At 49.0% G+C, this 21,934-nt stretch overlaps 1 protein-coding gene across 1 annotated transcript in view; it reads right to left on the bottom strand.

Moving 5' to 3' along the window:
- Positions 1 to 21,934, bottom strand: part of CACNA2D4 (calcium voltage-gated channel auxiliary subunit alpha2delta 4) — a 121,576-nt gene that overhangs the window by 4,029 nt on the left and 95,613 nt on the right. Inside the window, exons 27-36 of the mRNA XM_010404121.3 lie at positions 20,125 to 20,186; positions 19,018 to 19,032; positions 16,557 to 16,601; positions 15,572 to 15,634; positions 10,232 to 10,302; positions 9,311 to 9,386; positions 7,516 to 7,568; positions 6,507 to 6,562; positions 5,106 to 5,126; positions 34 to 151 (exon numbers count right to left, since the gene is read on the bottom strand). Coding sequence (XP_010402423.2) covers positions 34 to 151; positions 5,106 to 5,126; positions 6,507 to 6,562; positions 7,516 to 7,568; positions 9,311 to 9,386; positions 10,232 to 10,302; positions 15,572 to 15,634; positions 16,557 to 16,601; positions 19,018 to 19,032; positions 20,125 to 20,186 — 580 coding nt within the window. The remainder of the gene's footprint in view (positions 1 to 33; positions 152 to 5,105; positions 5,127 to 6,506; positions 6,563 to 7,515; positions 7,569 to 9,310; positions 9,387 to 10,231; positions 10,303 to 15,571; positions 15,635 to 16,556; positions 16,602 to 19,017; positions 19,033 to 20,124; positions 20,187 to 21,934) is intronic.

Here is a 21,934-nt window from a genome sequence, read left to right as displayed (position 1 = left end):
GCCCCCAGATGAAAGGGAAGCTGCAAGCCTTACTTTTGGCAGTCTCCACACTCGATGAGCCCGTTGGTCTCCTTGATGGCCGGCTCGTACACGAACACGGGGTACTCGGTGTCGCAGGGCTGCAGCGTGTCGTGCTTCTTGTGCTTGTGAGCTGCCGGGGGGCGAGACAAGGGCACAAGTGAGGGGCACAGGAGCACACGGCAGCTGCCTGCACTGAGCTGGGAACGTTCCAGAGCGGCGGTGGACCTTGGAGGAGCAGCCCTGCGTGCCCGCTACCCCCAGCAGTGGCCGGGAGCAGGTGCCCACCGGAGAAGAAGGGGAAGGAGATGCTGCGGAGAGCAGCCAGGCAGTGATCCCTGCTCCCACTAGGTGGTGCGGGAAAACCAGCCTATGTGAGCAATGCCTTCAATGCTGCCACTCGCCTTCCCCCAGCGAGCCCGGACCCTGCCGTGCCGGAGCTGCAGCCGAGGGGCCGCAGTGGCCACAGCAGCCCAGGGACCCCCCCAGCCAGGCAGGCAGGGACATTTGGCACAGGTACCCCCCTGTGTTCAAAGGAGCGGGGGTTCCTACTAAACCAGCAGCGTTAATGAAATCCCTCCTGCCTAAGGCAGCCCTGGTTCTTGTGCTTTTTAAAACGCTGAAACCTGTGCCTGGGCTGGTCCTCTGTGCCCGTGCCAAGGCTCTGCCCCTGCGGGAACCCTGCGTGTCTGTGCCGGGGCTCTCCATCGGCTGCTGATCCCTCCTGAGCCCACTGACATTTCAGAGCGAGCTCACAGCAGGACATTTGAGGGGTTCAATACGTGTCATGTTGAGAAGAAACCACCACCAGCAAACAGATCTGGCCTGAGACCACAGGGAAACAGATGACAGCTCTCGAGGACCAGCAGAGACCCAGCTAATGAACAGCACTGGCTCCTGGAGGGAGCAGCTGCTCCATCACTCATCAGTCACACTCTGTGGGACTCCCAAACTAATTTGGGGATGAGGGGGAGCCGAACTGCCTTACTAAGCCTCCCTCAAGAAGCAAGAGCATTCTTTCTAGGAGTTCAGCAAAATCTATCTTGCCTGAAACTACTGCCTTGGGCCCTTCTGGCAATTATTTTCTGCAGTTGGAGGTAGCAAAGCCAGCTCCTGCCTCTGTAGGACACAGGGGACTGCTGCTGATGGAAATGTGAAGCTTTGTTGCTAGGGCAGAGGTGGTTGTGGCTCAGCCAGCAGCAAGTACGAGAAACGGTTTCTCCATCAGCTTTGGGCCTGAGCACAAAAGCCTCACTTTGCAGCCCCCCACCCACACAGCAGCCACAGGCAGAGCTCCTGGGGGGACCAGCAGGGAGGAGGGTCCTCCTGACGTGGAGGACACCCAGTTTATCCCTTGCAGCAGAAGCGCTGAAGATTTATAAAAAAACGCAGCAACCTGGGTTTTAATCAGCAAATGTATGGTGAGAAGGCATCGAGAGGGCATCCGTGATTGGATGGGTGATTTGCATCACTGTGAAACCCTCACTGCTGAGAGCAATGGTCTCCTCTCCCTCGGCACTGCCAGAGCAGGCAGAAAGCAGCAGGCACCTCCCCGCAGAGCTTGCCGTCCAAACAATGTGGATTACATGAGAGAGAGAAAAACTGCTTGATTTTCTCTGATTTTTCTCTCCACCATGGCAATCCAGCAACACAAGACATCCATTAAGAGCCAGGAACCGCAGCCCAATCTTCCCTCTAATGCCTTGCCCAGGTGAATATGATGGGCACTCAAACCTCTCCCTGCAGTGCAGTCTCTGGTAATTGTGCTTTGTGCTTTTCTTCAGAAGTCTCAGAAGAACAGCGCTCAGGAGGCAGCCCCCTGCTTAAATCCTCCCAGACTGTGGGACCCACCTTTCGGTGTCATGGTTAGGTTCATTTTGCACAGATTCAAAGGCACGCAGAGCCTGACTGCAGCACAGTGCCTTGTTCTGTATTCACCCTGGATTCACACTGAATTAATCAACTGAACTTGTCATTCCAGGGGCCAGCAGCACCTCTGCCACCAGCCAGGAGCTGTCTGGCTGTGCTCTGCCACCCCCTCGCTGTCCCTCCCTGTGCAAACCCCACACTGCAGAAGCAGGGAAAAGCCTCTCCCATTTCTGCTGATGGAGAATGCCTCTGACTAGGACCTGCCTCAGGGACTGACAGTCCTGAGGAGATGAGATGGGATGTGCAGAAGAAGACTATGTTTCTGAGGTGAATTTCAAAGACTTCAACACTTCTGGTAGGGCACGCAGAATATCCTCGTTTGTGCTGTAAGGAGAGAGCTGCAAACACTTTCTAGCTCTGACAGCTGCAGGGCTGGTAGCTGTATTCTGGCCAGGAAAGTCCCCAAACTAAGACTAAAGGAGTGTGAGAAACAGAGCAGGAGCCCTTTCTTTCAGCCTGAATTCACTGTACTTGGGGCTGGGAAAGCAGCTCCAAATCCTGAGACAAGTGGCCTGGCTATCACAGTCTGGACCAGGCACAGCCCTTCTCAGGGACATGCTTGTGGCAAGACCACACACTGGTCCCTCAGCCACAAACCACCGGAGTCCTGTTGAGCTGCCCCTGGATTTACAGCAGTGCCACTGCAGCACAGCTGTTGGCAATGGACTGTGCAGTTCTTGCTCCGAAGAATCGCTGGGATGACCACAAGGGTGACCTCATAAAGCTGGGGCAAACTGCTTGCAAGGATTTAACATATGGCTCATGGCATGAGTGGCAAAGAGCCCTGACACACCAGGACCTCATTTTTCCCCCGTGCCTGGTAAAGAATGACATCCTTTACTAGCTCCTGTTATAGTATCATATCCTTTACTAGCTTCCTGTCATAACATCATCAAAGCAGATGGAGTTAAAGCAATATAAAATACCGTGGTGTGAAGAACGGGGCACAGGGAGGGGTGAATGAGACCATCAGCCTGGAAAATGCAGAATGGAAGTTGATCTGAGGCCTCTCAGCCTCAGCCAGGGTTGAATGAGGGCTGTCATGGTGGGCTTGGAGAACCAGGCCCCTCAAGGGGAAAGTCAATTAAGGAGACTTCATGAACCACACCCAGGACAAATGTGGCCAGCACCAAGGTGTATTTTTAAACTGGCACAAGTGCCCTGCACAGACCTTAACTCTTTTTCTGGCACAAGCTGAATGAAAAGAAGCTGCTTTAAAATCTCCCAACTCCTGCACAGAGACAAGACCTATGACAGAGATTATGCTTAAGCCTCCTGCCACTTAATTTTCTGGGAAGCAAAGCAGCTGCAGCAGTATTGAGAAGTTCAGAGAAGCCCAGTACATCATCAGCAAAAGGCTCGGGCTGAGCCTCTGCATGCACATGCTGGACATCAGAATGTTATCAGCACCCTCAGAGTCTGCTGGTCAGGGATTAGTAAACAGCCAGAGGAGCTGATAACAAATTGCAAACTTTATAGCAAAGAGTGAGTTAATTCCAGGCTGTCGTTGCTACCATCTGCACTGCCAGAAAGACTTTGTCAGACATTTGGCAACCAATCCTTCAGAGCAGCAAAGGCAGTTGCTGTGCCTCTTTATGAACCATAGAGCCCAGATTGTGAACTCTTTCCCACCAGCATAAATCATGCACCCGAGTCAGTGGATTTACTCTGGGACACGTGACAAAATCTGCCACTTAGTTACCAATATATAACATAGAATTTAACCAATTATCTTGTAAAATATCTTCTGTGTACATTACCATGCAGTAAAAAAAACTTTTATGATCTACAGAATTCTAGAAATAGTTCTTTCTAGGCTGCATGCCTTGGCTGGAGGTATTTTTGGCTTAATTAAAAGCTTTCAAACCTGCAGTGATGTCCATAAAAGCAGAAGCCCTTATAAACACAGAGAGAAATTGAGATGCTGGGAGCAGAGAAAAATCTGTGGCAGCAAACACGTCTTCTCACCACCTCTGAAAAGCAGATTTGTATGATGAGTGCAGTCTGAATACATCATGCCCATATTCCAACAGCAAGTCTCACCTTCCAGGAAAACAAGAGAACTTGGGAAGCAGAAATAGGCTCAGTGCTGCAGAGCCAGAGGTACACAGTCAGGCAAGGGAGAGCATTAGATCCCTGATCGTTAATTCCTCTGCACATAACCCGGAAAAAATGTGTGTGCTCAATTTCTCTCTCACAAAATGTCTCCTTCGCTTCATATTTTTCGCATACACCAGCCTTGGCGTGCAGTCAAGAAAATGTTAACGTCTCTGGCAAAAATCTACAGCCCCTTCTTAACAACATGTGCAATCCATTTCCTCCAGCCCCAATAGTATTCTTCCACCCTGCTACTCCCCCACACACATGGACACTCATTTTTGTCATCTGCAGACACCCTCCCTTGCTCTTCCTCTTCTCCATCCAGTAAGACACATTCCAACTGTCTCTATTTCTCCATCTCTGTCTCACACATACGTCTTGCTGGGCAGAGAGCAAATTGGCAAATACAAGCTAGATATGGAAGCAGGGAGATAGAAACACAGCCACAGTCTGGACTCTGTCTTGGAGGAATTTCTAACTCGCCTGTAGGAGAGGATTTATGAGCTACAGCATATACTTATCAGTTGAACCGCTTGAAAGTCCTTCTGCATTATCCCAGAGCTGGGCTGGGATTTATCAGAAGGAGCTAAGCCATGGGCTGTGGAAAAGAAGACTTAAGTTACTTCTTAATAACTGAAGTCTACAAGACCCATATAGTTTTTCCTGCAAGAAGGCACGGGTTGGTCTTTGGTTTGGGAACAACAGCCGAAAAGAAGGGGCCAGCTGGGTGAAGGACATGCCATGAAACACGGGCCACAGGCCCAGCCAGGCCGCAGGAATGAGTGATGACGCTGTCTGTGACTGCAGTTCCTCAGGAGGCTTGTGTGTTCCTTCTTTTATCAGCTTCTCACTGACAGACCTTCAATCACCAGCTCAGCCAGCTAAATGAGCAACAGCATCTCTTCTTTGCAGACCAGGGAAATAGAGCCAGGCACTGCCTTGGCCCTGTCACGCCTTTCTGCAAGTCCCCCATGGTACAAAAGGTGGAAAAAAGTCTTTCCTAGCTTAGGAATTTCTAGCTAATTCTCTTTTTTTCACCATTAATGGGTTCTACTTACAGTGATGGAAGACAGCCTTGGCTGGAGAAGTCCCATGACACACAGACACACAGGGACGATGGAGCCACGTGACAGTTTCACAAGATGGCAGTGACATGAAGACATGAATATGCACACAGCAGTCATGGAGGTGATGTGGGAAAGAGATGAAGGAAGCACAAAAGGAAATGGTGATGAGCAGGACAGCAGTGACAACCCCCCTCCCTTTTTGCTCACATCTCCTCAAGCAAAGACTAAATCAGACTGCAGCCACAGACCATCCACAGCAGGAACGCCACGTCGGCCTGTTCTCCAGAACGAGCAGTCTCTCCTGCCCTGCCATGAGTACTGCACCTGCTCACCTGACTCTTCCTCCCCTATTTCTGCACTGGGACACTCCTGTTACCCTGATGTGTGTTAGTCAGCAGCCAGGGCTGCTTAGGGGACAGCTGCATCTCCTACTGCCATCTCTTTGGAGGAGGAGACTGGTACCTGGACAGCACCCACAGACCTCCTTCTCTAGAGGGGAATTTTGCTTTCAAAAAATGACTGTTTCCCCATTGTGCCAGGAAAGTTCAATGCAGAACACCCATCCCCACAGCTGGCATGGAAGGTACCACTGCCTCCACTAAAGGCACCACTAGTGATCAATAATTAGCAAGACTAATGACAGCCCTGACACGGCTGCACAGAGCACACCTGCCCGTCCCCTCTGAGCCTCCTCAGGGCCATTAACATCCCCCCTGCTCGCAGGGGCTGGGATGGGACTGCAGAGATTCCTGGGGTGCTTTCAGCAGGCAGCAGTTCAGCTGCAGGACAGGTCACTGGATTGCAGACCAGAGACACCCACCCCTCTGCTGAAGGCAGCTGCTGTGCAATACCACGTGCCATGATCTTCTCTCTTCCAGAGCAGGTCCGGTGGGTAAGTGAAGACCCTGCGCAAGTTACTGAATTCTAAGGTTTCTGTCTAGCTTCCTGGGACCTCTGCTAGGCTCTGGAGAGCGTGCTGTTCCACCCCTGCTCTGTCCTGTCCTGTAGCAGACTGGAAGGGATACTTTCCAACAGTTCTTTGCAGCTGATAGCCTCTCTCATCCCATTGCACACAGGGTAGGGGTCCTCAGGAAGAAGTGTCCCCCCTCTCCTCAGCAAATTGCCCTCAGGAAAGCAGGCAGTGTGCTCCAAGCAGCACACACCTCACACTGACCACCCTGGTGCTGTGGCATTTCGTTAAGGCTGAAATGGGGGTGGAAATGGGGGCAGATGGTGGGATCTGGCAGCTGGATTCCAGTGTCCGTGGAGGAAGGGGTGTGGGGCAGACGGCAGGCTCCTTGCACAAGGCCAGGCTTCCCCGTACAGTTTCTTCTGTCACCAGTGGCTGCAACACTCACGTGCTATGGGGTGGCTGGACTCTTGTGTACTCACCATCTGCCAAGTTGTCTGAGTGCCAGAAGCTACTCATGTTAAACTCCAAAAGGAAGCTGTCAAAAGAGCAAGAACAGAGGATGCTTTTTCAGCAGCCTGGAAGGATGCAGGTGTCAGGGAGATGGCCCTGTCGCCCAGCGAGTATCAGTTCTAAAATGTTTACTACAAATTTCTGGCAGTGCAAGTCTGATCTTTTAAAATTTTAAATCTTTTTTTTTCCCCTCTCCACATGCTAGAATGTAGCTCTGTATCATGGGATCTGTGCTGTGGAAGATCTGAAGTATATCCTGTGCAAGGGCTCACCAGTGAAGGAAGAAATGAGTTTGGCAGCCCCTGAGGCTGGGAGGGGATTCAGCCACAGTAGGACTCACCTGAGGAGCAGGCATGATGGCCATCAGAAGGCCACTCTCTGGCTACTTGGAGGTAGCTACACTGAATTATTCTGTACCAATAGGCTAAAGCCCTCAGAGCTGGACCTTTACCACATCTCCCCTTTTGCACACCCAGCAAGTTGAGCAGTGGCACTTTCATCCTAATCTGCGCTTGAACTCTGATTCACCCCAGAAGTCTGAGGTGAACCCAAATGCAGAGGAGAGCCTCCCCTCTCCCCCCCCTTGCCTGGCACTCACACCTGAGCTGCTTGGCTTGCTTCCTTCAGCCTCCTCCCCCCGTGAGAGGAAGATGTGCATTCGCTCATCACGGGCAAAGGAGACAGGCAAGAGGACTTGGCATCAAGGATCTGCACAGAGCCCCAGGAGACCCAAGTCCTATTTCTGACTCAGGCACTTTGTACTGAGTGACTTCAGGTAAATCCCAGACCCACTCTGGGCCTCTGCCTCTCAAAATGGCAATAGTAATAGCTTTCTGTCTCCCAGGAGCACGGTGCAGAGCTGAATGTCAGGAGAAGGCTGACAGCAGTGCCCTACGCGGGGGCTTCTGCTCGCAGCTTTCCTAGCTCTTGCCCCTCTTGGTCTGAGCCTCCCAAACACCCCCATCTTTTGGTACTCACATGAGGAAATCACTTATCAGCCACTTCACTGCAGCTAGAAAGGCATAAATTGGCTGGAGAACAAAAGAAGAAATGAGAAATACCATAAGGACCTGGTCAGAGAACTTATAATTGTTATGCAGGACCCCACATTTTAGACCAAGTCCCTCCACTGATCAGAGCTCTTGAAGACAGGCTGGAAATTCAAGGTCTGGGCATCACTGGAAAATGTTCAAAATACATCAAAAGCCAGCAGAGCTGCCTTGCTACTAATAATATCTCTTCACCCCCTCCCCATCAGGGTCAGGGAGTTTATCAGGAATGTATGAAGGACTTTGAAGACGTAATTGCTTGATGATTTCTCTCCAGCGTGGATGACCTTCAGAGCTCAGAGCAGGAGAGAAACACAGCTAAATGGGACACTACCAGTTCAGGATGCTTTTGTGTTCTGAGAGCAAGTGGTGTTTCTGGGACAGCACTGCCCAGGATTTGGTATTATCTGCCATTGATTGATTATGCTTAACCGTGCTTTCATCCAGCTTTTCCTCAAGATGGCACGACTTCTATCATCCTCTTGCTTTTCAGCTCCAAACTGGAAATCCAGCATTATCCCAGGGACAATTCATCTGCAGAGGATACTGCTGCTTCTTTTCTTCATGGTAACCACATCTAATTTTCATCTCCCCCTCTCATAATCATGCCCATGTCCTTAAACCCAAAACAGATGCAGCAGTCACAGGACACAGGATAATGTTCCATTACTGCTGACTTATCTTCAGCCAAAATAAGTCAGCAAATAGTAAAATATAGAGATGGTTGGGAATTTGACTGATTTTTATGTCTGTATATGAAAAACTGACTTTTCTTGATTTCTTCCTTTCCAAGGGTTTTGCTAAGAGGGGAAGATGAGAGATAGAGGCTGAATGCTCACCTTTTTATTCTTTTCCCAATTCACCTAATTTTTGGCAGCTCACAGTTTGTGACATTTCTTTCAGTGATCAGGAGGATATAATCAAGCAAATGTTTTCACTACAATCACCATTTATTATCTAGCCAGAGTAAGTATAGCCATTGCAAAACAGATGTTGTTAAAAGTGGTATTCTTAAAAATGTTGTTAAAAGGTAGTATGTTGAAAATTCTTTTACTGGAAAAAAATTATAATGTCACGCTGTAAGGAGTACTTCCAGCACTCCTTCCAGTATCAAAGGATCATAACAATAATGAACACACCCCTGATTAGGGTTGTGTCAAGTAGTTTGAAGTGGCCTAAGTGGTGAGTAGTTCCTTTGTTCTGCCTGTTTGAGGCAAGGTTAGGAAGGTGTAGTGGGATTAGATTAAGAGAGGCTGCATTTGGGTACTGGTAAAACCCTTCACTCTTTGTTTGCTCCCTGGGTTACCAGCATTCTCACTCTTTCTCTTGCTCCAGGCTCAGTCTTCCTTTCCCAATGACTGCCAGTTTTCCCCACATGCTCTGCTCCCTGAGAGTGCAACTGTCCTTCTTGAGCTGCTGAGTAAACCATGCCCTGTAAAAGCATTCCTATTCACTTCAGCTGCTGGCTGATTCCTTGGCTTTTAGGAGAACCTGCCATCGTCTAGTTCCTGTCCTTTCCCTGGTCCTTCCAATTTTCAGTGAGATCCTATATGGCAATAGAGAGCCACACTGGAAACCACCATCACTGGCCACCACTGCTTCAGGAATCTGCCTGAGGTGAGTCTGGACACTCCCATCACTTGACAGCAAACATCTCCTGAAGTCTTTTGGGGAATGTTGGAGAGGCCTAGCCCAGGGAGGGCTGCACGGTGACAGATACGTACGCTGAGCAGGGGCCGGGCGCCGCTGTGGTGGTGGTAGGGCACCTTGCACATTGCCTGGTAATCATACATGGTCACTCTGCAAGCAGAACAAAACAAACAAGCAGTCAAAAGCAAGCAATGCAGCCGCCCATGGGACAGACACGTCAGCTTTTTCTCAAAAAATGTCATGTATGAACTGTTTCCTGTATTCAGTAAAGCAGTGACCTGCTTACGTGTGTCTTTGCTGTTTGGCCAGTGCTGGATCTTGCAGAGCAAGAAATACAGGCTCTGGATTAATGTAACTGGGTCAGTACAGGAGGAAATACGGCCCTAATTTCAGACAGTGAGTAAACCAGGCTGTGAAGCAGAGGAATTACAATTGTAACTACCTCAGGTCCCCCTAGTTCCTGTTTTCAAGCCACTGAAACTCTGAACTCTCTTTTGACATCGGCTGGGGGAGTGGAGAGAGATGAACAGAGGTACTTTTAAGAGAGAGAGAAACATGGTCAGCCAGCTGCAATGCTGCATCTGTGGGGCTCTCAGACAACCACTCCACAGAAAGGCTTTCCGAGTGGCAGGAGGAACTGAAGCACTTCTGCGCCCAAAATGCCAAGAAATGCTTCCCATAACATCTTGCCCTGGAAAAGACAGAGAAGCAGCTGCTCTCTGGCCACACAGAGATTGGAAGTTTCTGTCTCTCTGTGTTTTGCAGCAGGTGGAAGAGCAAGAGATGAGGAGAAACAGTGTGTGTGGTGACGATGGCTGAGCGAGTCAGCAGAGGGGGCAGGTAGCTAAAGGAGCTCTTGTGTCTAAGCAAGAGAGTCACATGCATCACCAGCATGTGCATTTTCCCCGGCTCAAGTGCTTCTTAGAGGGACCAATATGCTCTGACCCACACACCAGCGGAGAACAAGAAGTACAGTGTGGAGATCCCCCACTTACCGCCTGAACATGCCCATGTTTAGCAGCTGGGTCATCACTGAGCCATCCACTGCACCAAAAAATTTTCCAGTCTGCAAGCACAAAAAGGGAAAAACAGAATAAGCAAAATTTTCCAAATGCCTGATGGCTCCAGCTGATCTAGTCTGTCTGGAGGCCTGCTGTACACAACCAGGGTTTTTGCAAGGAGGCAATGCCAGGCTTTGTCCTTTGGCTGGCTGGAAAGCTTGAGGAAGGACTTCCCCCATCACCAGCTGGGCATCCTGCACCATTCCTACCACGCGTGGAAATGATTTAGCCCACGTAAGTCCCTGCAGCTTGTGACAGAAAAAGGCAGACTCTCAAGCTGCAGAGACCCAGGCATGCTGAATCATTGGAAGCCTGGACTCTCCTGTGGGTTGTTGGGAATCCATGTTGTCTGGATCTGAATGCCTGAGTCTTCCATTTGAGTCTCTCTGCTACCCGTGGCCACAGTGGATTTGGAAACCTCTGCTCTCCTGCTGCCCTAGGTGAACTGGCCCACCATGCATGACTGTGACATACGGATTTACTTAGGTAGCAAATACAATTTTACAACTCGCTGCTGTGCGAGTTCTGAGCAGGCAGTAACCCAAACAACACAACACGAACCCTCCCACCCCTGTAGCTTTCATACTGTGCACTGGCATAGCTAGAACTAAGTTGCATTTGGGGGGGAAAAACAACCCCCCAGTCCCCTTGCATGCCTCAACTAAAGGTGGAGCTTGTGGCCCTCTGGTCCCATGAACGCCTCAGAGTGAATAACCTCAAATATGGACCCGATCTCAAATCTGGTAACTGCTGCTTTAAACATTTCCTCAAACAAACAATTCTGGCCTTCCTGATTAGTAAACCATGACAAATGTATTGCAAAAACACTTCAAACCTGTCAAGTCCACTGCTTTGTTCACAGGCAAGTAAATGAAATGTTTGTAAATAATAGAAGTGCAGATATGAGCTGTCCTCTCTCTGTTTCCTGGCTCATGGGTCCTGACAGAGTAAATAGCTCCCATGCGTTGTGGAAGCATTCCCATAGTCTGGGATGTTTTGCTTATCCACTGATGGGCTAGCAGTCATTTAGCACGTATTAGCACATGACAGATGACTTCATTTATTTGAGTGGGACATTTTCACAAGCAAAGCCCGAACCTTAGGCAGATTTACGTAAGATCGCATGGTAATCATCTAACAGTAGTGTTACATGGTTATGAGCCTTTTCCCAAAAGGCTTTAGAAGTCATTTCACTGTATTTCACATACATTGTTGTGTATCAATCACCCAAATTGATACTCAACTCCGCTTTGAGCATTTAGGCTGTAATCGTTTCAGGCAATCCAATGTGCCTGAGCAAGCACTAACTTTTTTCACCTGCCTCGCTCTTTCAATCTGATTAGGGTGGTGAAGAGGCCAGCTGCTTCCATTTAATACCAGTCTGCAAACCCAGCAGGAGCCAGAGCAGTGGGATTTAACACAGTGAAAGCTGCAGACAGTGGGGCAAGGAGAGGGGGTTTGTAAATGAGGCCCATCCTGTCAAGAGATGCTGATGTCTGACCAAATTTCTCCATGTAGGACATCATTTGTATAGGTGTAAGAATGAGGAGCTATTAGTGTGAGTATGGCTGAGGGAGTGTGCTCAGAAAGGCATCAGCAAACTGGCCTCTAACACCAAACCAGACATTCAGAGCTTGCTGCTGTTTCAGGTGCCCTGTGCAGGCAGTAACACAGAAAAGCATCACCCGGCAGAAACGCAACGTTTTGTAAAGCAGCTCTCACTACACCCCGCTTCCTCCAGTGACTGCTGCTCTCCCAGGCAGCCCTCTGCTGGGTTTCTCCTGACTCCCATCTCTGGACAAGTTTCCACAGGCCCTTGCCATCTCAGAGGCTCACGGCACGCAGCTCTGCTCTGCCATCCCCGCGGCACACGCTGTGCCACACCCCCTGCAGCTGAGCGCACATGTGCGGGCTGTGCACAGGAAGGAGACGCAACCCAGGCACACGTGTGACTCAAAAGCTACATCACTGCTCACATGCGTCCGTGCTTTGCTGGCTTATTGAGCAGTTTACACTTTTTGTACACTCAGAAGCTGTGGACAAGCAGGATCTGCCAAAGTGCCCAGCTTTGTGGGCAGGCAGGCAGCCTCTTGTTGCGTGGCTCAAACAGAGCCAGCCCTTGCTTCTGCACAAGCTCTGAGCTCTGGTGGCATCTTGACCTTTTAGCTGCCTCCCTGCAGCCTGCCCCGGAGTCCCACCTGGGCAGAGCTTGCAGACATACTCTGCAAAATGCCTCAGGCAGAAGGCAGCAATCCTAGAAAAAGAGGTTTAGTGAGCGAGGGAACATCTGGATGCAGCAGGCGGAGGGAGCTCAAGGCCTGTGATCCACAGCTGTGCCTATGACTGGCAGCGAGAGGCAGCTAAAAACTCAGGGGTGGTTGTGGGGCCACAACGAACGTGGCAGAAAACGCAGAGCAGCCCTCCCAGCAGCACAGCCTGACTCTGCCTCTTATTTTCCCTTCCTCCCCAGCCCAAGAACATCTAGTCCTCACTCACTCCCTTCTCCTGCATTTTAACTCTTTGCTCCCTCTGGGATGAGACTGGATGGGGAGATTAGCTCGAATTAAGAGATTACCCGTTCTTTCCCAAGTAATCCTGCAGGGAGCTTCCAACTTGTCACTCATTAAAATCCTGAGTTCCTTTTCCATGGTGGTTTCCAACTGTCAATAAGCTTCCTGCTGCCTTCATACAGAGGTTATTAGAGCCAATCCCCCATCCTGGTCCCCCGTGCCAAGGGCAGAGGAGAGCACAGCCGGAGCTACGCTGTCCTCGCCCTGTTCTTGCAGGAAGCTGCTCTGATTTCCAGTGTGGTCACCCAGGCAGCAGGCAGCTCTGGCAGGCAGAAAAGCCAAAATACCCACAAAAATCCAGGTATGGGATTTTTTTTTTTTTTTGGCATTATGTTAAAGGATGACTTGAGAGAAGAGGATGGGGCAGGGAAGGCCACATAGCAGCAAGTGATCCCATGCAGCAATACCCAGGTGGCAAAGCTGTGAAACCCAGGATATTGATTTAATGCTGCTGTCTTGAATTTCCTGTAGGGTTTAACGGTGTGGACACTCATGGTGCCATCAGGAAATAAAAACAGTAACTGCAATAGGATAAAGAAATCAGAAAGAAAAGCAGTGGTGAACTTTCTGAGGTCAGGGAAGGTAAAAGCTGGAGGAGGACAGCTCTGGTGCTTGCCAAAATGCCTGATCTTGGAGGCATGTGGATAATGTTTATAATTTACCCAAATCCACTATAATGCCATGTTTCTGTTAGTCAGATCTTTCAGACATGAACTTTGGAAAAACCTATTTTCCATAAGATGCAGGAAAAAATACAGAGGCAGAACCCAGGAGGGCAGTGCTGAGGACACACAGGAGACAGAGTAGCTAAAGGGTGTAGTTGTCTCCACTGATGGACACACGTCATAGGACTCAGTAGAGCATCTTTGAAAATGCCATGGGGGTCAGAGCAGAAAACAGCAATTCCTAAGACCACCAGCCCACCCCAAACACGCAGTAGGACCTGGCCTCCCAGAGGAGGGAGCCAATACAACTTTTACAGCATTTCTCCTCCTTATTTTTCAAGCTCTATTTGCTTTTTTGTTTTTTGGCACACCACGTCACTGAAGGGACACTTCTACCAGACCATTCAGTGTGCTGGGTGGGGCACTTTTCACTTTTCCACACAAAAGAGGTTGGTTATTGCTTGCAATAAGCCCCCCTTGGCATCTGTATCCCCCCTGGCGCCTCTGTTTTGCCAATTGGTTTTGCTCTGTGACTCTCAAGAGTTCTTATCTTGGCCTCTCTGAACTCACTGTGCAGTGCCTGCAGAATGCACAGTCTCACCTTTTCTTTTCTTTTGCCAGCCCATTCTGAATATGCTAACCAACCCAAGTCCAGGTGGGAAACCATGGGACTCATACAGCTGATGTTTTCCATCTAAATAACCATCTAAAAATTCTTCTTTCTTTTCTGCCCCAGCTACTTTGAGATCAATGTCACTACTTCATGCTTCATCGTTTCACCAGCTTCTTGTAAGGGACTCTGTTCAAGGCTGAGGAGAACTGAAATTCAGTAGGTTATCTAGCCTCCCTTATCTCCTGATTTTGTCACACTTTCAAAGAACTTAGCTGGTAAGTGTTCTTCCTTCTGGAAGCTGTGCTGCTTGTGCCAGTCACATCCACCAGGAGTTCTGTTACCTTAAGTTCCATTTCAATCTGTTTGTCACATCTTGAAGAAAGTAATTTCTGGGATTGGATCTGCTGCCTTTTGGAAATACCCAAACTGCATTTGTTAACTCCAGTACAATGGCAATTTTAATGAAACTCCACAATTCTGTCAGTAACAAAACCCCTTTGTTTCCCATTTCTTGTCTAAGCCCACTCTTACTATTGACTTATTGCTCTGTAGTTTATGAGACTGTTCCCATTCATCACTTTCTGACGCCCAGAACTGTGGGGTTTAATTATTTTGAAACAAGTAGCTCTGTGGTGAATTTATCAGAGAACAGAAAAGTGTAGCTCAACTGTGCAGTGGCTGCTAGTGTTGACTCTACCCAGCTGCACAGGATGTCACATCAAACTTGCACCCCTTCAGCTCCCTAGAAATGGCTATGGAACCACACACCTTGTTTTTATTTCTGTTCTGAGCCTTTTCCCTTGCTCCTTTCACCTCTGCAAGTCCAGTAAACCCTCCAGTTCTTTAGGCGTGTTCCTGTTTCCAATTTGCTTAAATTCTTTTGTCTGTTTTTCACCTTTAGCATTTTGCTCTTACTATCCCCTCAGTTTCCTTTCCTGAAGAACACCCACTTTGGCTTCAGAAACACTCAAAAGTGCTGCTCCCTTCCCTTCCCTTCCCTTCCCTTCCCTTCCCTTCCCTTCCCTTCCCTTCCCTTCCCTTCCCTTCCCTTCCCTTCCTTCCCTTCCCTTCCCTTCCCTTCCCTTCCCTTCCCTTCCCTTCCCTTCCCTTCCCTTCCCATGCCTGCCTTCTGGGACTGTCTCAGATCATCTTTCAATAGCATCTGTGCCAAGGGAAAGGAGTCTAATTTCCTTTCTTCTGATCAAAAGATATTTTGACTAGTTCCTTCCTTATCACTGCAAACTCCTTCCTCACCTAGGATGTGCTGTCACTCTGCTGGGAGCCTTCCCCCTCACTGCACAGTTGAATTTAATTACACCACAGCCACCCTCATTACACAATTGAACTTCATTTGTTTTAAGCTGCTCTGGTGGGTTATTCAGGAACAAGCAGACCCCACTCTCCTCCTTCTCTTAGGCTCTCTTACCTCTTCAGGTATTTTGGAAACAAGTATAAAGCCGTTGTTGTCAATGAGGAAGCAGTTCAGAATCTGCAGAGATGAAAGAGAAGCGATATTAAAGATGGCTTTTTCCCTGTTTGTGTTCAGGATGCAGCAGTGTGGGTTTGTGATGATGGCAACAGCCTCAGCATTTCCATGCCAAGCCCCACAGCTCGGCTACCATGAGTTTTACACAATTCTTTTCCCCTTCTGCCTCCACTTTGAGGCATTGAGTTCCTGAGCTGTGACAGAGATTGTCTCTTGCCAGGGCTCTGTGCAGGCCTAGCAGGCTGTGAGCCACACTTCAGGCAAGGCATCCTTCAGGAAGAGAAAGGATATCTGGAGTGCTCTTCTCTTTAATAATATGGTATCTAATGCTTTCCATCTTCAGATTTCAGAGTTTTATAACCACTCATGAAATAACCCTCTCCCCACCACTGAATATCAGCACTGATCTTATTTTTACTTTGCAAAGCAGGAAATGGAGGCACAGAATTTAGATGAAAACCTGCAGGTCTTGCAGGGAAAAACTAGGAGGCAGAGAAAATCCTGCATGAACACACAACAAAAAATCTCCGGTGATCTCACTTTTCAGGGCAGAGGAGCTCCTGTCCCAAATATTCTTGAGAACAAGGCTGAAGCAGTGGCATAAACACAAAGAGAGGTGCCCAGCATGCATGTCATGCTGACAGCCACTTTTTTTGGGAAGAGCTGGGATGCCAGGGAGACAGACTTAAAGGAGATGGACTTTCCTCAGAGTCACTGGCTGGAATCCCAATGTCTCTGCCCTGGCCCTGCTGTGGGGAAGACCTAAACTGCAGACTTGTCTCATTAGTATGAGGTCCTGCCCCAGCTGTGCTACCTCTTATGAGGAGACAACAGGCAATACCTTTTTGGGGAGACCGAGATCTCCACAGAGCAGGTGGTCAATCACACCCATCACAGGTACAGACAAGAAACCGAGGCAACTTACGTCATCCTGACAGCTGAGTGGACAGGCACCGTCCAAGGCACTGCACTGGGAAGGAAAAGCAGAGAATTAACCATGGCATTGAGGAAACTTCCCAGTCTGACCATGCAGGAGCTGCTCTGGCAGTCCCACTCCCACCACCAGAGGCTTTCACTGCTGGGACTGAGGCAGCAGCAGCTCCAGTGACCCCACGGGTCCCCTCCTGACTCCCCATACACCCCACCCTCACACCCAGACAAGTTTTCCTTACTGGTTCAACTCCATGTTTCCCACAGCAGAGTCTCAGAGATCCAGAACCTTACAGCAATTTATTCGTGGTGCAGCAACACAGGAAGAGCTCAAACTGGTGCCTCTGAGGAGGGGCCCTGAACAAAGGAAACTGGGCTTTTATACCCTCACAGTCTATGCGTGTGATTGTCCGGGGTTGTCCTGGTGAGACATCTGCTCCTGCTGTGCCTCCAGGTGGCTGGACACCTGGCTGTCCCACATGTCCCTGTGGTGCCCTTTGTTGTGCAAAGGGTCAGTGCCAGTTCAGGGCTTCTTGCCTGGGGCTCCCAGAGCTCAACCTGCAGCTGCACCCTGAGCTACCTGCACGGGGTGTATCCCTCAACACATGGCATGAGCTCATCTTACTGTCTCGCCCTTGGGACTGCTGGGCTAAAGGATTCCATACCAGTATCCCAGACAGCTCTGCAATTCAGCTGGCATTTCCACCAGGACAAGCTCGACAGCATGCACAGGTACCCAAGCCAGCCACTCGAACTCCTGCCTCTACGAGCAACATCCCCTTTCCTGAGGGCTCAGATCCTGCACCTGCCTCCCCGACATGCTCCCAGCAGGACCTGTGCACTCCAAGCAGAGGTGGCACTTGTAAAGAAAGGGCGAAAGCAAAGGTTACTGTGCACCAGGGAGAAACCAGCATGCATTTCAGCATCTGTCAGTATCCAGACTCAGAACATAGCATGGTATTTTAGATCAGGGTTCTTCTCAGGCAGGGATTTTTTTGTTGTTGTTGCTGTTGGTTTCTTTATTCTCCAGACAGCTAATGATAAAATAGGATGTGAATGGTGCACATGTAGCCCAAGGCACCATCCATTTGCTTCATTTAGAATTTCTGCGTACTGGACTTGACATGTGTTTCACAACCCTGAACGGGGTGGGGACACGAGGGGTTAAGTGGTGAGTAACAAAGCCCTTCAGGTGCTTATTGATTTCATAATTGTTCAGAGTTTGCTGCATGTGTCTGTCTCTTTGTGTTATTTTTTAATTCTATTTTCTCCAGCAGCAGAGGGAAGAAAGCTGACACGGTGTTGCCATTTCTGTGCATGGAGTCCCCTTCCTGCCAGAGGTTTTCTGGGGTCAGGAAGGACACTGGCAGAGCACACAGCCTGTCTGCTCTCAGCCAGCTACCCACTATTTTCTCAAAACCCTTAGACATAAAACCCAACCCCCTTTCTGGGTGATTCTCAGTAACAAGAGGTAAATTGGCCATTCCAGACCACAACAAGATCGCAACTTTCAGTTAGAATTTGTTTCTGCTCTTGAGTTTTGCAGAATAAAACCAGTTTTCTGTCCCTCTGTTTAACTTCAGAGGAGGTTTAGAGATGCCCGAGTTTGTTTCAAGTCCCACAGCTTTGCAATATCACATGTTCACACTCTGAATCCAGCTGGCTTTTTGAGACTCTAGGGATGATAGCTTAAAAACATTCCTTTATCCACAGTTGCAAGCATCATCTCACCCCTGCCTCACCACAAAACAGCACATGGTTGTTTTGTTTCCCCGGATATATTCCTAGAGGTGGCCTTGCACTTCACCCTGGCAGGTTCCTTCCTTTGGTCAGCAGAGGAACATGATCACAACAAACCACAGTTATGGCCTTGGGGAATAACAAATACAGAGCCCAGGGTTCAGATACCAGAACAGAAACCCAGGTGAACCACAGTGGTTCTCCACAAGAAGGGCTGGTGTCTCACACATCCTCCTCAGCAGTGTGAGGGCTGAGTCACTGCCACTGCACTTCCAGACCTGGAGAAGTTCCAACAGTGCCTGGGGCTGGACTGGCCATACAGCAGCAGCACCACAGCAAGGACCCTGGTTTGAGAGCACGGGCAGCCTGCAGGGAGCCCCTGAGATGGGGGCAGAACTGAGCCTGTGCTCCCTGGTTGCTCTGAGACCACATCTGCTGCTTCATGGGCACAGCTCTCTCCTCAGAGACCAGCCTACCTCACAGCATCCTCCTGCTGTTGGTCAGGTCTCTGTGACCCAGAGCACTTTGAGCTTTGCCAAAGACACTTAATTACTGTGAAGACAAACACAGCCTATGACAGGTTTGGACCCTCTCCAGTGACTACAGACAAGGGACAGTGCCTATAATATGCTGGCACACAAATGACACAATTAGGAAGCCAAGCTGCAGCGAGGCATGCCAGGATGCCTCCCTGTCCCCAGCTTTTGTCTACTTACATCACTGTCATTGGGCTGGGAGGCACAGCGTGGACATCCAGAGCAGCACAGCATCAGTGAAGCAGGAGAGAGAGAGAAAACAAAATCTGTTAGTCATTCCTCTGTCAAACGGCGGTCACATCCTGGGACACCACACCAGCACCTACCAGGGCCATGGCTCGCAGCCACTTGTCACACAGGCCTCCTTCACCTGCTTTAATAAGGCTTCCCAGCTTCACCTAACACTCATGAGGGCTTGCTTGTGTGAGAACTTTCTGCATATGGCCCTCAGCAGGTTTTTAAAACCAATCTCTCTGCTGCTGTTTCAGGATGAGCTCATGTGCTTTGCAGAAATCCTTTTAGCTCAGGTTATGTTTATGTGATCTCCCACCTGTGAGGATGCTCCTGCCTCCACAGAGCAGCTTCCTGCCCTCCCATCTTCTCTGTCACCCCCGTCTGATGAGTTCCCTCTCCTGACAGCAGAGAGCCACTTCTGCTGTGGGCTGCTACAGTCCTGTCACTCTCACCCTTCCACAAGACCTCCCTGAATGCAAAGCCTGGGGAGAAAGCCCCTGGGTGGTAAGGGAAAAGTGTTTCATTTTTCTTGCTCCTCAGACTGGGGGAGTTGTTTTAATTATTCCACTTCTCTCAGTCCAGAAGAGTATCTAATATTAGGACAACACCAAATGCTTATCCCTGGGGCAAATAATTTTTATTTTGGCAAGCTGGTAGTGTTTTGTTATCATTATCAAGATGATAAGAGAAGGCAGTTGATTTTTTTTGCTGTGTGCCCAAAATCACAGATTTCCATGAGGTTTCTGAAAGGCTGAATGAGCACAAGCATATTTCCACAATTAAATGTGTCATATGCAGCAGAGCTAATGCCAGGCCAGGATGCTGACACTGTCACCGCGGCATTTGCAGAACAGACTCATGGCTCACACGGCATTAGTGCCGTCAAAGGATTACAGAAATGTGTGACTTCAAACTAATCTACTTCATAAATCTTTTAATATGAATTTCACAAGAGCCCTCATTAAAATGCCTTCATATGTGATGTAACATAGTATCGACCTTGCTGATGAAGAGCATTAAATTGTCTCTCTACATGCTTGCTGATGCTCCTACCTGTTGCATGGCCATCCAAAACTTGCGTTGGAGCAAATCCAGCTTGATTTGCACACCCACCGCTGCAGAAAACAAAAAGAGGGGAGGATCAAAAGAGGAGCATGAAAGACAAATACAAGTCAGAAAAATAGGAGTAAGTATTTGCCCAAGGTGATGGGATGGAAATCACAATTGCAACCTGCTTCCAAATGTGAATGATAAGCGCTGAGTCAGACTGCCAAGTGAGAGTCAGAGGGTTAGCAAGGGAGAGGGAAAGGGGACACTGACTGTACTGAGGTACTGAGATTTCCCTCACACTAAACACTATGAAGCTACAAACAAATTAACAAACAAACAAACAAACAAACAAATCCCCCAAAAGCCCCCCAATGTGGCATGGGCTTTTGCCTTTGTCTTTTTCAGATTTTGCCTGGCCAGAATGGATGTTTGTGATCGCCCCAGCCTCAACTCCTATACCACGCAGCATCAGTCAGAAATAAAGTAGGCCAGTGAGGAAGGGATTAATTTGAAAACCCACCTGTCTCAAGGGGGAACCACAGAGATTTAGATTTTTCCTAAGCCACTACAAAAGCACAGAATTATGAATGCCACTTGACAGAAAGTGTCGATTATGAATAGTGATTTGTTACCTGGTCCCAGCTTAGTGCACGGTGAGCTAAGCAGCACTCTGTGTGTGTGTGTTTCCTAATGAAGTGTGTCCTAATTTCGTGGCTTAATTTCTCTTCTATTCCCAGCATCATGCTCCTGAATTAAGGCATAGCTCCAGAGGAGAAGGAACAGTGCAGGGTCTCCCTGACAGGACAACCTGGCTGTCCCTGGGTAGGCTGCCTATGAGCATGCACAATAACCAGTGCAGTTGTGCATAACCTGGCACGGTGATGGGGAACAACTGGGCTGTGTGTCAACTAGTTGAATCCAAGAGCTCTGGAGGAATTACACCCTCAAGCAGGACCTTGAAATAGAATATAAAGTGCAAGGGGAGGGTGAAAAAGAAATACAGGGAGGGAGATCTGTAGCCTTTTTTCACAACCACCAATATCAGGCGGATGAAATGTTGCTGTTTCTACAGATTTCCTCTGAATTAGAAGGAGCGTCAAAGGGGGGAACAGATCCTTTAAATGTGAATCATGCCGTGTGGGTGCTTTTAAGCTAACGATATGATATGATGCTCTAATTCAGATGGGTATGAATTAAAACTGGAGTATGCAATGGTGTATTTTCTTGCCGCATGTACAGAGACCCTGGCACCTGGCATCGGCTCTGCCTTTTACACCAGTGTCCTTGCCGCATTCCTGCTGCAGGTACATCTTACAAATCCCATGTATCAGAGGCACATTTCTTATCCAGCTCTCCTGCTGTAAACTGAATTTGCCTGTCTGAGGGGGAAAGGAATGATCCTGTGGAGCTGCATTGCCCTAAGCCTCGCAGAGCACAAACCAGACAAGACAAAGAATGCAAACAAAGGAGGAAGGACAGGGCTGAGTCTGGCCTGGGCGAGATTCCTGTGCTTCAGCAGGGCTATGGCAGGCATGGTTTGGCTTGGTGCCCCTGCTGACAAACCGGCACTCCATGACAGAAGGCAAGCGGTGCTGTTGCTGCTGAGTCCCATGAGGCCCACGCACCCGATTTGGTACGGCGCTTTAAATAAATTCATCCTTCCAAACCATCTCAAGAAAGAGTCATTCCCTTTATCACAGCAGATCACATCAATGGGACTGAGCATTACCCAGGACATATAGTTTTCATGAGACTTGAAGAGGAGTCAATACCTACATAACTAACCTTGCAATGCACTTACTCAGTGGCTCAT

Source organism: Corvus cornix, chromosome 1A (assembly GCF_000738735.6).
Source record: "Corvus cornix cornix isolate S_Up_H32 chromosome 1A, ASM73873v5, whole genome shotgun sequence".
Classification (NCBI taxonomy): domain Eukaryota; kingdom Metazoa; phylum Chordata; class Aves; order Passeriformes; family Corvidae; genus Corvus; species Corvus cornix.
This window is presented reverse-complemented; position numbering and strand designations above follow the sequence as displayed.